This window comes from Portunus trituberculatus, chromosome 7 (assembly GCF_017591435.1).
Source record: "Portunus trituberculatus isolate SZX2019 chromosome 7, ASM1759143v1, whole genome shotgun sequence".
NCBI lineage: Eukaryota > Metazoa > Arthropoda > Malacostraca > Decapoda > Portunidae > Portunus > Portunus trituberculatus.
The window spans coordinates 4444044-4459043 of record NC_059261.1 but is presented as its reverse complement, the minus strand read 5'-3'; the positions used below and the strand labels follow the sequence as shown (position 1 = coordinate 4459043).

Below are 15000 nucleotides of genomic sequence, written 5' to 3'. Positions count from 1 at the left end.
TTGTATAATTTTTGTGTTTTAAATGGCTAACCTGCACACACACACACACACACACACACACACACACACACTAACATACCAGTACTACTAGGTGAGTGAGGACAGTGTGGTTGGTGGCGGCGCTGCGGTATGTGAGAAGACCAACATTGCCAGCAGCGTGGTGGGGAATCATTGCCGAGTCAGCCCCATGGTGCGCCTCTCTGCCTCGGTGCTGGGGGACTACGTGACACTTGCTTCAGGGTGAGTAGAACCATGCATGCTTTGGGGTCCGAGGGGTCTCCAAGCGCACTGGTTCGAATCCTGTCCACGGTCCGAGTGTAGGTTGGGCTTCCTCACTCGGGGCAACGGTTTCCTATTGGGTGGGCTTTGAGATAGGAGGTACCACAAAAAATATCCCCTTTAGCCCAGAAATTCCCATGAAAAGCCCACATGGTATAAAGAAAAAAAGAAAAAAAAGAAAATAAAGGTATGAATGATTGAGAGTACTGGTTAACTCATTCAGTGCTGTGAAGTTTTGCATATCACAGCGAAAGGGAAATCTTACTCTCCCATCTACAATATTATCTCTTATTTCATCTCACTCATTTAATTTTACTTAACTTAGCCCACATCACCTTTATTTATAACCTTTCCTTCAACTTAGCTCTACTTCAAGCTCACCTTCCTAATATAACTTATGTAACCCAATTTAGGAGGGCTGTAGTGCCTGTAGGAGGAGCTGTAGTGGCTGTAGGAGGGCTGTATTATGGTTTGTTTATTAATAAGTTTTTTTTGTGTTTTGAGGGAGTGTTTGTGAGTTTTGAGAGTGTGTGTGAATGTTTAGGACTGTTTTGGACTGTTTATGAGCATTTATGAGCTTGTTTGGCAGTGTTTATGAGTGTTTTGTAGTTTTTTTAGTGTTTTGAGTGTTTATGAGCATTTATGAGTTTGTTTGGCAGTGTTTATGAGTGTTTTGTAAGTTTTTGGAGTGTTTATGAGCATTTATGAGTTTGTTTGGCAGTGTTTATGAGTGTTTTGTAGGTTTTTTAGAGTGTTTTGAGTGTTTTTGGACAGTTTTTGAGCATTTATGAGTGTTTTTGGCAGTGTTTATGAGTATTTTGTTGTTTTTTGGAGTGTTTTGAGTGGTTTGGAAGTGTTTATGAGCATTTATGAGCTTGTTTGGCAGTATTTATGAGTGTTTATGAGGAGAGAGAGAGAAAGAGAGTGAGAGACCAAACACACACACCTGTCATCACTAACACACTTTCCATTGCAGGTGTGTGATAGAGAATAGCCTCATCCTGGCCAGCGTGGAGAAGAAATGTGTCATCAAGAACTGCATTGTCACCGACCCTAACAAGATTGAGGAAGGCAGTATGTAAACATGTCTTCCCTTATTCTCTGTGTTTCAAGTCCTATTTTTATGTAGTTTTCCTTATTTTCTTATTTCTCTTGTTTTTAGTGTGTTTTCTATTACTATCCCTTGTTTTGTTATGGTCCTTATAATATGTTTTGTTAGGAAGGCAGTGTGTAAATCTGTCTTCCCTTATCTTCTGTGCTTCAAGTCTTATTTTTGTGTTTTCCTCTATTTTCTTATTTTTTCATCATTTTTAGCATATTTTCTGTTACTAGTCCTTGTTTTGTTATGGTCCTTATAATATGTTTTGTTAGGAAGGCAGTGTGTAAATTTGTCTTCCCTTATCTTCTGTGCTTCAAGTCTTATTTTTATGTGTTTTCCCTTATTTTCTTATTTTTCTCATTTTTTAGTGCATTTTCTATTACTACCACTTATTTTGTTATGGTCCTTATAAATTTTTTGTGTCAACCCTTCCTTCCTTTATATATCTCTTAAGGGTCTCTTTTTTTTTTTTTCTTTTCTTCATATTTTTCCTCATCCTTGTACCAACTCCTATTTCCTTTGTTTTATTTTTCTCAAGTGTTTCCCTTACTTTATCATTTCCCTGCATTAACCCTTTGCCTTCTTTATATTCTCTTAGTGCCATTATTTTCTAGTTCTTCTCATATTTTCCTTGTAATGTATCAGTCCTTATTTTCTCTTTTATGTTTCCTTATACTAACCTTTATTTATTTATTCCCTAGTTAACCCTTACTTCCTTGGTGTCCTCTAGTGCCCCTGGGTTAAATTTTCTGTGTTCTCTAGTGCCCCTGGGTTAAGTTCACTGTGTTCTTTAGTGCCCCTGGGTTAAGTTCTTTGTGTTCTCTAGTGCTAAGTTCTTTTCCATGTTCTCTAGTGCCCCTGGGTTAAGTTCACTTTGTTCTCTAGTGCTCCTGGATTAAGTTTTCTGCATTCTCTAGTGCCCCTGGGTTAAATTCACTCTGTCCTCTAGTGCCCCTGGATTAAGTTTTCTGTGTTCTCTAGTGCCCCTGGGTTAGGTTTTCTGCGTTCTCTAGTGCCCCTGGGTTAAGTTCACTTTGTTCTCTAGTGCCCCTGGGTTAAGTTTTCTGTGTTCTCTAGTGCCCCTGGATTAAGTTTTCTGTGTTCTCTAGTGCCCCTGGGTTACGTTTCCTGCGTTCTCTAGTGCCCTGGGATAAGTCCTTTGTATTCTCTAGTGCCCCTGGGTTAAGTTTTCTGTGTTCTCTAGTGCCCCTGGGTTAAGTTTCCTGCATTCTGTAGTGCCCCTGGGATAAGTTCTTGGTGTTTTCTGGTGCCCCAGGGTTAAGTGAGTGTCATTGTTGCAGAGACGTACAGTGGGGAGGTGCTGGAGGCGACACAGGACTTTGCCTAACCTCTACTGCTTCCCGCCCTCACCCTGCAAGGCTGCCTCTGTCACCCGCATCATGCCTCGGTGTTCCTCGAAGATTGGGGATTATAGTTGAAGTGACACAATTCTGGGCTCCCGGGATTATATGATGATTTTTCTCTTTGTTTTTTAATAAAGAATTCTAAATGTTTTTGTATGTTTTATTCAACAGACACGTTTGATCAAGATAGTAATGCTGGTGTAACAACAACTGGTAGCCTACTATTTTGGTGTGTGATCTACAGCCAACGTGAAACACGAGTCAAATTCTACTTTGGTATGTGATCTACATGTTTCTTTTATCCATTATAGCCTAAAAAGAATATTATATATATATATATATATATATATATATATATATATATATATATATATATATATATATATATACTTAAATTCTTAAAAAATATGAGTTAACAGATAATAGTGATAAGAATAACAATAAACATAACAAGAATTATGAAAAAGGCAATGAAGCATAGAGGCAGAGACAGTACTGGCATTACAAATAGGGTACATACTATTACTACTAAGTAGTAGTACACCGCCTGTGAAAAGTGTCTCAGTGTTTTGCAAATGAAATGTGAAAATTTAAGAAATTGTAACATTTTCACATTGACGTGGAACAGAATGTAGCAGGGTACTTCATCTCCGGAAATTACATAATTTAAGTGTGAGAAAAAAATGGCAAGATTTGGTGGACTTTACCATAGATTACTTGTACTGTTGGATATATTATCATATGAGTTATGTACTAAGTACATAAACCGAAATAATGAAAACTAATTTGGATGAGTAAATAAATAAATAACGATGAATACGATGCCCGTGATGAAGACGACGATGCACGTTCCCACAATAGCGATGTGAATCCACGATAAAACGATTCCACGATAACGATGCGATTCCACGATAACGTGGCGGGCGTAGTGATGTCCATATGCCATTTTGACATAGGATTCATCTGCACAGGCACCAGGACAAACCGGTTCTTCCTCCCCAAGGGTCAGCCAGTCAAACAGTCAGTCTACCAGCCAGTCACTCATTCAGCCAGTTAGGCCTTGTTCACACAGGGTGGTTTGCACCGTGTGGTTGGAAACGCGCGGTAGCATTTTCAATGATAGCCTATGGAATCGTTCACACAGCTGTTTGCAAACCGTCGCGGTTGCAAGATTTTCCTTGCCACCGCGCGGTTTGCCAGTGTGTCGAGATACACACTGACATATTACATCGTTCACACAGGGCGGTGCACCGCGCGGTTTGAGGGCACTGAGCGACATTATTGGCTGTATTTTCATTTCAAGAAATTAATACTTTATTTGTATCCAAATTACTGGCAACTGGAACTTCATATGTCACTTGTGTGTGTGTGTGTGTGGGGGGGTTATATAAGAATTTTTTTTCTTTTTCTTAAAACTTAAAACAAGGACTCATCTTAATGTTATGACAAGTTTGTTGTGGACAGGTACAGTACGTACCTCTTGATTAGTTCCAGCAAGTCGCCAAATGATTTCACCGGCATTCTTAAATGATTGAAAGACTTTTTGTCATGCTGTGTTAAGGAAGGATACAGGTGATAACATGCCGCAGTAAGTCTATAAGGTAGAATTGGGTGAACCCAATGTTGCCTTTGCCTCTGCTTGCGTCATTTCAAGCGGCGATGCAACAACCACCCCACCCGCTCCACCCCAGCCGCGCCGCGCCACCCAGGTAAAGTCCTTCTCCCCGACACACACGCCCCGAATCCCGAGAAGATTGTGAGGCGTCCCCCCCCCTGAAGAAGAAGCTGAAGGAGGGCCGCAGCAATATAGTAGTAGTAGTAGTAGTAGTAGTAGTAGTAGTAGTAGTAGTAGTAGTAGGCAGTAGTAGTAGTAGTAGTAGTAGTAGTAGCAGCAGCAGCAGCAGTAGTAGTAGCAGCAGCAGCAGCAGCAGCAGCAGCAGCAGCAGCAGCAGCAGCAGCAGCAGCAGCAGTAGTAGTAGTAGTAGTAGTAGTAGTAGTAGTAGTAGGTAGAAGTGGTGGTACTAGCATATAGTAGTAGTAGTAGTAATGATAATAGATAGTAGTAACAATAGTAGTAGTAGTAGTAGTAACAGTAGCAGTAACAGTAGTAGTAGTAGTAGTAGTAGTAGTAGTAGTAGTAAAAGTAATTGCAATATTAGTAGTATGATAATAGTAGCAGAAGTAAAAAAAAAACAATAATCAACAAAATAAAAAAATATATAAATAAAAAGCAACCAAAAAATAGAGAACATTAACAATACCAACTAAAAAAAAAACAATAGTACTAAAAATAAAGAGGGCCGAAGTGGGACAAGAACCGAAGGCGCCAGAAAGACACCCTGAGGGAGGAGGAGCAGCGAAGTAAACAAACCTGAACAGTACACGTTTCCTGGCTGCTGTACTTGTGAGTGTCATTTCTCCTTACCCAATTGTACTTTCAGATTATTAAGTCTAGCTCGTAATGGCTTGTCTTTTAACGCTAATTTGCTTTACGTTCTTTTTCTTTACATCTTTCTCTCTCTCTCTCTTGGTTCTTGTTAATTCTTGGTTCATCTTTCAAGTCTCCATTTTCTACACAGACACTAACTTGACGTCATTTTTCGGCCTATTGCTGTCTGGATAACTGTCTCGAAGTGTATTCCCTCACATTTCCGCTGCTTTTTCGTTTTTTTTTTCTATACAAATTATATGCGTTTCTCTCTCTCTCTCTCTCTCTCTCTCTCTCTCTCTCTCTCTCTCTCTCTCTGCAGGATTTATACAGGTCATATATTTTTTTTTCGTGATTTTTTCTTTTGTCACAGTTTTTTTTAGTTTTTGTTTGCTGTTTAGGTTGGGTTAGGTTAGGTTAAGGTTGGGTTAGGTTGGATTAAATTGGGTTGGGTTAGGTTAGGTTAAGGTTTAGGTTAGGTTAGATTAGGTTTAGTTAGGTTAGGTTGGGTTGAGTTAGGTTAGGTTTTGGTTTGGTTAGGTTAGGTTAGGTTAGTAAAAATTAAGTTAGGTGAGGTTTGCAATTCAGTTCATTTATATCTCCTGACCTAACCTCACCTACCCTACCTTATACTACTACTACTACTATTACTACTAGAGGATTATACAGACTCAATTATGATATTGTTAGTGCTGAGTCAATAGAGAACTTTTAAAAGATTAGATAAATGTATAGATATAAAATATACTACTACTACTACTACTACTACTACTACTACTACTACTACTACTACTACTACTATCTACTAGTACTACAGGTTGAACCTCCCAAGTCTGGCATTTTTTTTTTTTTTATGCAGGAGAGAAGCCAGCCAAGGGCAACAAAATATTAAAAAAAAGGCCCACTTGAGTACTGGTTCCCTAAGAGGAAAGTAAAAAGTTTGCCAAAATTAAGGAACAAATGTGTTGAAACCTCCCTCTTAAAAGAGTCAAGTCATAGGAAGATGGAAATACAGATGCAGGGAGGGAGTTCCAGAGTTTACCAGTGAAAGGTGTGAATGATTGAGAGTACTGGTTAACTCTTGCATTAGGGAGTTGGACAGAATAGGGATGAGAGGAAGAAAAAAGCCTTGTGCAGCGAGGGTGGGGGAGGAGGGGAGGCATGCAGTTAGCAAGATCAGTAGAACAGTTACCATGAAAATAGCGATAAGATAAAAAGAGACGCAACATTCCAGCAGTGAGAAAGAGGCTGAAGAGTCAGTCAGAGGAGGGGAGTTGATGAGACGAAGAGCTTTTGATTCCACCCTATCTAATAAAACTGTCGGATGTAAGTCTTGCCGGATTACAGATATTTCAGCACTACAGGTTGTCTTTAAGTAAGCACCTAAAACACCCTGCAATATAATTGTAACATTGTTATGACATGGTGTGTGTGTGAAATTCACCTCGGTCGTCTGCTGGTCACCCAGCCAGTCTTCCCCATTACGGAGCGAGCTCATAGACCGATAAGCGGGTAAGACTGAGACCACAACACACTCCACACACCGGGACAGCGAGGCCACAACCCTCCAGTTACATCCCGTATCTATTTACTGCTAGGTGAACACAACCCACACATTAACACCCAAGCACATTTGCCTCGCCACTTACCGGGACTCGAACCCGGCCCTCTCGATTGTGAGTCGAGCGTGCTAACCACAATACTACGCGGTGTGTGTGTGTGTGTGTGTGTGTGTGTGTGTGTGTGTGTGTGTGTGTGTGTGTGTGTGCTGTACAAGTCATTATGCAGGCTGAACAATACAGCAAAACACATGCACCACCACTCCATAGCGGTGTTCTGGCAAACTTAAATTATTCCCGGAAATTGAAATCATTCCCACAAAGCAAAATTATGCCGGATTATAGAATTTGCCAGATTACAAAACTCAGGATTTGGGAGGCCCAATCTGTACTCTACTACTACTACTACTACTACTACTACTACTACTACTACTACTACTACTACTACTACTACTACTACTACTACTACTACTACTACTACTACTATTATTTTTGTCTTTTATTTTTTTTCTAGCTTATCAAGGTTTAATTATTTGATAAGATTGTAGGAATGCAGGCAGGTGTGTGTGTGTGTGTGTGTGTGTGTGTCTATTTACTGATGATGAATGAAAAATTCTAGATATGCTCCTCCTCCTCCTCCTCCTCCTCCTCCTCCTCCTCCTCCTCCTCCTCCTCCTCCTCCTCCTCCTCTCTCGTCCTCGTCCTCCTCCTCCTCCTCGTCCTCGTCCTCCTCGTCCTCCTCCTCCTCCTCCTCCTCCTCCTCCTATATAAAAAAATGAAAAAAAATAATGCAATAAAACTCTCTCTCTCTCTCTCTCTCTCTCTCTCTCTCTCTCTCTCTCTCTCTCTCTCTCTCTCTCTCTCTCTCAGTAATCAGGAAATGACCAAAGCAAATACTCTGATACATGTCAATTAACAGATAAGACCAGTGATAAGTGAATATTCCTTAAAAAGATTGACATGGGACTCTAAAAATGAAAATGACTTGGGAAATACATATATGGTGGTGGTGGTGGTGGTGGTGGTGATACTAGATTATATAAGTTAGGTTAGGTTAGTTTCGTTTGAATTACCGATATTCTTCATTAGTTTTGAATTACATAGTTATATACAGCAGGTTGTTAGGTTAGGTTAGGTTGAGGGTAAGGTTAAGTACAACACATATTTTAGCGTAGTTCCTCAAAATACTCCGCCATTGTGTTGCCATGTGTTCGGGATGTTCTGGCGGTGTTTGGGGAATTTTGTTTATATTTCTTTTAGATTTTTTGTTACTATGGCCACCAGACGATTTCCTTAAGATTAGCTGAGGTTAATTTGTGTTAGGTTAGGTTAGGTTAAGATTTGGTTAGGTTAAGTTAGGTTGAGTTAGGTTGAGGTCAAGATTTGGTTAGGTTAAGTTAGGTTGAGGTTAAGATTTGGTTAGGTTAGGTTAGGTTGAGGTCAAGATTTGGTTAGGTTAAGTTAGGTTGAGGTTAAGATTTGGTTAGGTTAAGTTAGGTTAGGTTGAGGTTAAGATTAGGTTAGGTTAGTTTGAGGTTAAGATTAGTTTAGGTTAATTTGGGTTAGGTTAGGATAGGTTAGGGTTACATTGAGTTAGGTTCAATTTTTTTTTTTATGTAAGGAAGAGGGCTAGTCAAGGAAAAAGAAAAAAAAAAAAAAAAAGATAAAAGACCCACTTGAGTGCTGGCTTGCTACAAAGAGGAAAAGCATCAGCCAAAATTAGGGAGCAAAGCCTCGATACCTCCCTCTTGAAAGAAGACAAAAAGACAAGGTTGTGTTAGGTTAGATTAGGTTAGGTTAGGTTAAATTTAGGTTAGTTTTGGGGGTTAGGTTAGGTTGGGTTGGGTTGGGTTAGGTTAGGTTAGGTTAGGTTAGGTTAGGTTGGGTTAAGTTAAGTTTTTTGGGGGGTTAGATTAGGTTAGGTTGAGTTGGGTTAGGTTAGGTTAAAGTTAGGATTAGTTGGGTTATCTATTTATTTTCTTTATACCACGTGGGCTTTTCACGGGAATTTCTGAGCTAAAGGGGATACTGTTTAGGGTACCACCAATCTCAAAGCCACCCGCTAGGAAACCGTTGCCCCGAGTGAGGAAGTCTAACCTACACTCGGACCGTGGACAGGATTCGAACCAGTGCGCTTGGAGACCCCTCGGACCCCGAAGCGCGTATGGTTCCACTGTACCACGGCGATTAGGTTAGTTTAGGTTAGGAGAGGTTAGGTTAGGTTTAAGTTGCTTTTGTTAAGTTAGTTTTGAGGTTAGGCTAGGTGAGATTCATTACATAGAAGTGGTGATGGTGGTGGTAGATGATTAAAATTACCTTATATTTAGTTACATAGGTTAGGTTATGTGGTGGCAAAAAGAATAATTATTATATACGTGAATTACATTGAAGTGGCAGTGGTGGTGGTGGTGGTGGTAGAGATCCGAAATTACCTAGGATTATTTAAAATTACACATTGATGGTAGTGGTGGTGGTGGTGGTGGTAAAGATGACTACTTAAAGTTACATTACATTTTGTTGTATGTAGAATAATTATGGGGGTGGTGGTGGTGATGGTGGTGGTAGAAGTAAATAACGTTAGATTTATATACAATAATTACACTTAAAAATCATCATTGAGTAGATACGTCTCTCTCTCTCTCTCTCTCTCTCTCTCTCTGTCCTTCAGTCACTACCAGCCTTGCCAGACGAACGATTCTCTCTCTCTCTCTCTCTCTCTCTCTCTCTTACACCATGCTTATCATCAGTGTGTTGTGTGTGTGTGTGTGCGTGCGTGTGTCACCATTATTCGAGTGGGTGCGCTGAGAGAGAGAGAGATGAACGAGTCTTGTATATCATATTTCCTCTCTCTCTCTCTCTCTCTCTCTCTCTCTCTAACCCAGTATGTGCGTATGTTTGTGGAGGGAAATGTTGCAATCAGCATTTTCCTCTCTCTCTCTCTCTCTCTCTCTCTCTCTCTGTGTGTGTGTGTGTGTGTTTGTGCTTCAATTATCGAAGTCTTATCGACAAGCATTTTGTTAACAGATACCGCTCTGTTCCGGGAAGAGAGAGAGAGAGAGAGAGATAATTTTTTTTTCTTTTTGTTAACAGGAAGTAATGCTGAGACGTTGATATTTCTCTCTCTCTCTCTCTCTCTCTCTCTCTCTCTCTCTCTCTCTTCATTGTTCCTCTATTTTTCTCGTCTGTTTCCTTTGTTGCTATTTTTTGTTAATTACGTCTTTGAATTTTTGAGTCACCGGATTTGGCATTTATTTCATCGACTTCCTTTTTTTTTTTTAATCTATTTACTTATTTCATTTACTTATTCTTTATAGTTATTTTATTTGCTTTTTGTTTTATTTATTTATTTACTTTTTTTTTTTACTTTACTCATTTGATCTGTTTACTTCTCTTCCTTTCAATTATTTCCTTATTTCTATTCTACATTCATTTGTTTCTCTCTCTCTCTCTCTCTCTCTCTCTCTCTCTCTCTCTCTCTCTCTCTCTCGTTCCTTCTTCACATTTACATTTTCTTCTCATTTATCTTTTCTATCAAATTATTCTTTTTGTTTCTTCCTCTTCTTCTTTCCTTACATTTTTCTCTTCTATCGCTTCTTATCCTATTATTATTAAAATTTTTCTCTTTCTCATATCCTCCTCTTCTTCCTTCATAAATTTTCCTCTTCTCTCCTTCCTCTTCCTCCTCCTCCTCCTGTTCTTTTCTATGCCTCTTCCTCTTCTTCAATCGCTTCTCATCTTCGTCTTCCTTCTCTTCCTCTTCTTTTCATAACATATCTCTTCTCTTCTCTATCTCTCCTCCCCCTTCTCTTCTTCCGCCTCTTTCATAAATTCTTCTTTTCCATCCATCCTCCTTTTATATTCCTCTTCCTCTTCTTCTTTCACTTGTCTTCCTCCTCTCCCTCTCTTATCAATGGGTTGTCACGAGAGAGAGAGAGAGAGAGAGAGAGAGAGAGAGGAGGATGACTCATATACGTGTGGTGGCGGTGGTGGTGTGGTGTGGGTGGTGATAGTGGTGGTGAAATGGTGTTCCTGGAAAATACACGTATGTATCTTGTATGTTGGGTATACATGTGTGTGTGTGTGTGTGTGTGTGTGTGTGTGTGTGTGTGTCGAATTGATATTTTTGTTCTTAACGATTCTATGAAGTAAAAAGAAACGAGAGAGAGAGAGAGAGAGAGAGAGAGAGAGAGAGAGAGAGAGAGAGAGACTTTTCACAACACAACACTAAGGAAATATAATTATGAAAAAAAGTAACTTAGAAACACTATTTTACATTATTTACAAACAGTACGATATGTTTTTCCTCTCAGGCGGGCGAGCGAGCGAGGAGAGGAAGGAGGAAGGGGAGGGGGGGGGGGCTTGGGACACACACATACACACACACACACACACAGACGGATACTTGTACGGTCCGTGTTCCTCTCGCGTTCTCAGTTTGCATTTAAGACGTGGTAGTGGTTGGTGTTGGTGGTATTACTGTCCTGGCTGGCGTGTCGTGTCATTCAGCTGGTGTAGTGGTGTACGTGGTGGTGAGTGGTGTTGTGGTGGTGGTGTAGATGGTTATAGTGTGTGTAGTGATGTGGTGTATAGAGAGAGAGAGTGAGAGTGTTAAATGGTGTGTGTTTATGCGTATCTAGTCAGTGTTCTTATTTGCGTAGGCTCTCTCTCTCTCTCTCTCTCTCTCTCTCTCTCTCTCTCTCTTTTATTTACTTTTATTATTATGCTTCTCTATATCTCTTTTACCTTTTCTCCCCTTCCCTTCTTCTCTTTCTTCTCTTTTTATCTTTTTTCTTTACTTTATTCTTTTCTATTTTACTTTTGTCCTTTCGTCTCTCTCTCTCTCTCTCTCTCTCTCTCTCTCTCTCTCTCTCTCTCTCTCTCTCTCTCTCTCTCTCTCGTATTTTATTATTATCATTTATTATTATGCTTCCCTTCGATATCTCTCTGACCTTTTCTTCCTTTCCCTTCCTTTCTTCTTTTTCTTCTCTCTTTTCTATTTTTACCTTTGTCCTCTCTCTCTCTCTCTCTCTCTCTCTCTCTCTCTCTCTCTCTCTCTCTCTCTCTCTCTCACAGGAACTGCATCAAAACACATTCCGAACGAGTAGTGAAGATAATGCTATAGATAAGATGATACCACTCGCATTGTATTTGATAGTACAGTGACCAGTGAGGCTACAGTGCATCCTTCCCCCCCCCCCTCCACTGCTAGAGGCCCGAATATAGGCCTACAGATAAGATATAGGTTGGGTATTGGTATAAATGTGAGGGCTTTCCCTAAGAGGCGTTCATTCCGTCGTGTTTTGTTTTGCGAGGCTGTTGTGAAGGTTGGGTTCTCTCTCTCTCTCTCTCTCTCTCTCTCTCTCTCTCTCTCTCTCTCCTTGTTTATTTTTGTTTTTCCTTTTCCTTTCTTCCATTTTTTTTTTTTTGCTTTTTCTATCTTTTTCCTTTTTCTTTTTAAGTTTAGAAAATTTTACCTCTCTCTCTCTCTCTCTCTCTCTCTCTCTCTCTCTCTCTCTCTCTCTCTCTCTGTTCTTAGCGGCTTTAGTTAGGTTAGATTAAGTTCACAATGGCCTTTATTTAAGTGCCAATGGTGCTGGATGCTAATTTCAAGGTTAATATTTTTATATACTCATGAATAATCGTGTTTTTTTTCTCTTGAAGTTGTAATACACACGGGATTAATTGTTCTTTTATTCTCTTTCTCCTTGCAGATCTTAGATGGTGATTGTGGAGAACAGCAGACTGAACATGGGTGAGTAACATATAACATAAATAATAGGATAACAAAGGGCCACCAGGGCCCATCTAGGTTATCCTGTATCAGTCGCACAGCGACCTCGTCATCAGTACTTAAAGATACACTTACAAGTACACAATACATTATATACTAATTCTAAATATTTGGCCCATTAACAGGGCTAAGTCCTGCAGTGAAATCCTCTACAATTTGTGGTCCCCATACATGGGGATCATGTCTTGTTTAACTATAGTAAATTTCTTATAAAAACTATCATGCAGTGCTATACATAATTATAAATCTAATAAATTTAAGTGCTTATCTAATCTGTTTTAAACATTGTCAAACTAGTGCTATTTACAACCGTCTCTGGCAATGCATTCCAGAAGTCTACCACCCTATGACTAAAGAAATATTTTCTTATATCTAACCTGCAGCCTTGCTTTCTAATCTTCCTGCCATGATTTCTAGTCCTACTTCCCTCCTCTAAGGTAAAGAAAGATCTCACATCTATGTAGTTTGTATCTGAGAACATTTTAAATAACTCTATCATATCCCTCTTATACATCTCCTCTCAAATGAAAACATGTTTAATTCCTTTAATCTATCTCTATACTCCAGGCGCTTTAATGCTGGTATCATCCTAGTTGCTCTTCTCTGAACTGCTTCTAACATGTTGATATCCTGCCTATAGTGGGGTGACCAGGCCTGTATGCAATACTCTAAATGGGGCCTAACATAGGAATTATATAAGCTACGCACCACTTCCTTACTTTTATAACTAACATTTCTATTTATAAAACCCAGGATCCTATTTGCCCTATTTCTTGCTTCTAAACATTGCTTTGAAAATTTCATAGTCCTGTCTATCACTACTCCTAAATCCTTTCCTTCCTCTACTGCCTCTAGCCAACATCCCTCCATCTCATAGTTAAAGTTTGTGTTGTCTTTACCTAAATGCATAACCTGACACTTTTAGAATTAAACTCCATCTGCCACCTGTCTGCCCATGCTATCAGCCTGTCCAGGTCTCGTTGTATTCTGTAATTGTCCTTTTCACCCTGTACTGCACATGCTATCTTAGTATCATCTGCAAACTTTGATACTTTGCTACTAATTCCTATATCTAAATCGTTAATGTACACCAAGAAAAGAAGAGGTCCTAGCACTGATCCTTGGGGTACCCCACTAACCACTTCCTTCCACTCAGACATTGCCCCATTTAATACTACTCTCTGTTTCCTATCAGAAAGCCATTCACTAATCCAATCAACTAACCTACCCCTATCCCATGTAGTCTCAATTTGTACACTAGCCTCCTATGCGGTACCTTATCAAACGCCTTGCTAAAATCTAGATATATAACATCTATGCTATTTCCATCATCTAACTCCTTGGTAATATATTCTAAGATATCGAGCAAATTTGTAAGACAGGACCTCCCTGATCTAAAGCCATGTTGGGTATCTCTAATTAATCTATTCTCATTTAAATGCTCCCAAATACTACCCTTAATGATTTTCTCTAGTATCTTACATACTATACTAGTTAAACTGATCGGTCTATAATTATTCGCATCATCCTTCCTACCTTTTTAAATATTGGAGTAACATTAGCTAACTTCCAGTCCTGAGGTATCTCAGCAAACCTAAGTGATCTTTCAAAGATTAACTTAAGTGCTTCAGAAATACTGTCTACACCCTCCCTAAGTACTCTGGCATGTAGCTCATCAGGACCACTAGCTTTCCTATCGTCTAGTTCAAGAATAAATTTCCTAATAATTCCCGGTTTTATATCAATATTTTCTAAAGCTCTTAAACTACTCGTCGCACTGTTTGTAACAGGATTTCCTATTCTTTCCTAGTAAATACTGAAGAAAATTGTTCATTCAATAATTCTACTATGTCTTCATTTTGATCCACTACTACACCATCTTTTCTGAGTGGTCCAATCCTATCCTTATTTCTTTTATCACTGACCTTGTAATAACTATATAATTTTTGGGATCTTTACTCCCAGCTCTAGCTAGTTTTATCTCTGCCTGCCTTTTACTTTTTTATAACCTTACTCAAATCATCTCTGACCTGTCTGTACCTAATCAAATCTACATCTTCCCACTTTTCTGCAACTCTCTGTATGCCCTCTTCTTCTCTCTGATCTGGCTACCTATCTCATGAGTCCACCATAATGGCTTCCTGTTTCTCTGCCTTATATCTTTGTAAGGGATACACTGCATCACTATACCCTTTACTACAACCTTAAAAATATCCCACATCTCCTGTGCAGTTTTATTTCCAAAACTATCTTCCCAGTTTACCTCTCCTAATAACTGACGTAACCTACCATAATTGCCTTTCTGATAGTTTGGGACTCTAGTCTTATTCACTATATTATCCCTACTGGAATTAATGATAAATCTAATTATATGATGGTCACTGTTTGCTAAAGTCAAGAGTGTGTGGAGTGTGAGAGGGAGGTGGTGGTAGTAGTAATGATGGTAGTGGTTGTAGTTGTGGTAGTAGTTGTAGTAGTAG

The 15000-nt window shown here is 39.4% G+C and overlaps 2 protein-coding genes and 1 long non-coding RNA gene across 7 annotated transcripts in view; 2 read left to right on the top strand and 1 right to left on the bottom strand.

The window, feature by feature from the left end:
• Nucleotides 1–2892, top strand: part of LOC123498601 (translation initiation factor eIF-2B subunit gamma-like) — a 9716-nt gene extending 6824 nt beyond the window's left edge. Inside the window, 3 exon segments of the mRNA XM_045245871.1 lie at nucleotides 90–240; nucleotides 1256–1353; nucleotides 2680–2892. Coding sequence (XP_045101806.1) covers nucleotides 90–240; nucleotides 1256–1353; nucleotides 2680–2726 — 296 coding nt within the window. The 3' untranslated portion in view covers nucleotides 2727–2892.
• The window catches only part of LOC123498609, a 22783-nt gene extending 10390 nt beyond the window's left edge, over nucleotides 1–12393 (bottom strand). The window contains exon 1 of the long non-coding RNA XR_006672745.1: nucleotides 12204–12393. This is a non-coding gene — a long non-coding RNA (uncharacterized LOC123498609). The remainder of the gene's footprint in view (nucleotides 1–12203) is intronic.
• The window catches only part of LOC123498574 (putative helicase mov-10-B.1), a 41893-nt gene continuing 31940 nt past the window's right edge, over nucleotides 5048–15000 (top strand). Inside the window, exons 1-2 of one of the 5 annotated variants that reach the window (XR_006672734.1) lie at nucleotides 5048–5146; nucleotides 12441–12481. The gene's annotated coding sequence lies outside the window, so the exon portion shown is untranslated. Of the gene's footprint in view, nucleotides 5147–10709; nucleotides 10772–11153; nucleotides 11259–12033; nucleotides 12054–12440; nucleotides 12482–15000 lie in introns of those variants that run through there. The other 4 variants (XR_006672736.1, XR_006672732.1, XR_006672738.1 and 1 more) reach the window with 4 other exon arrangements.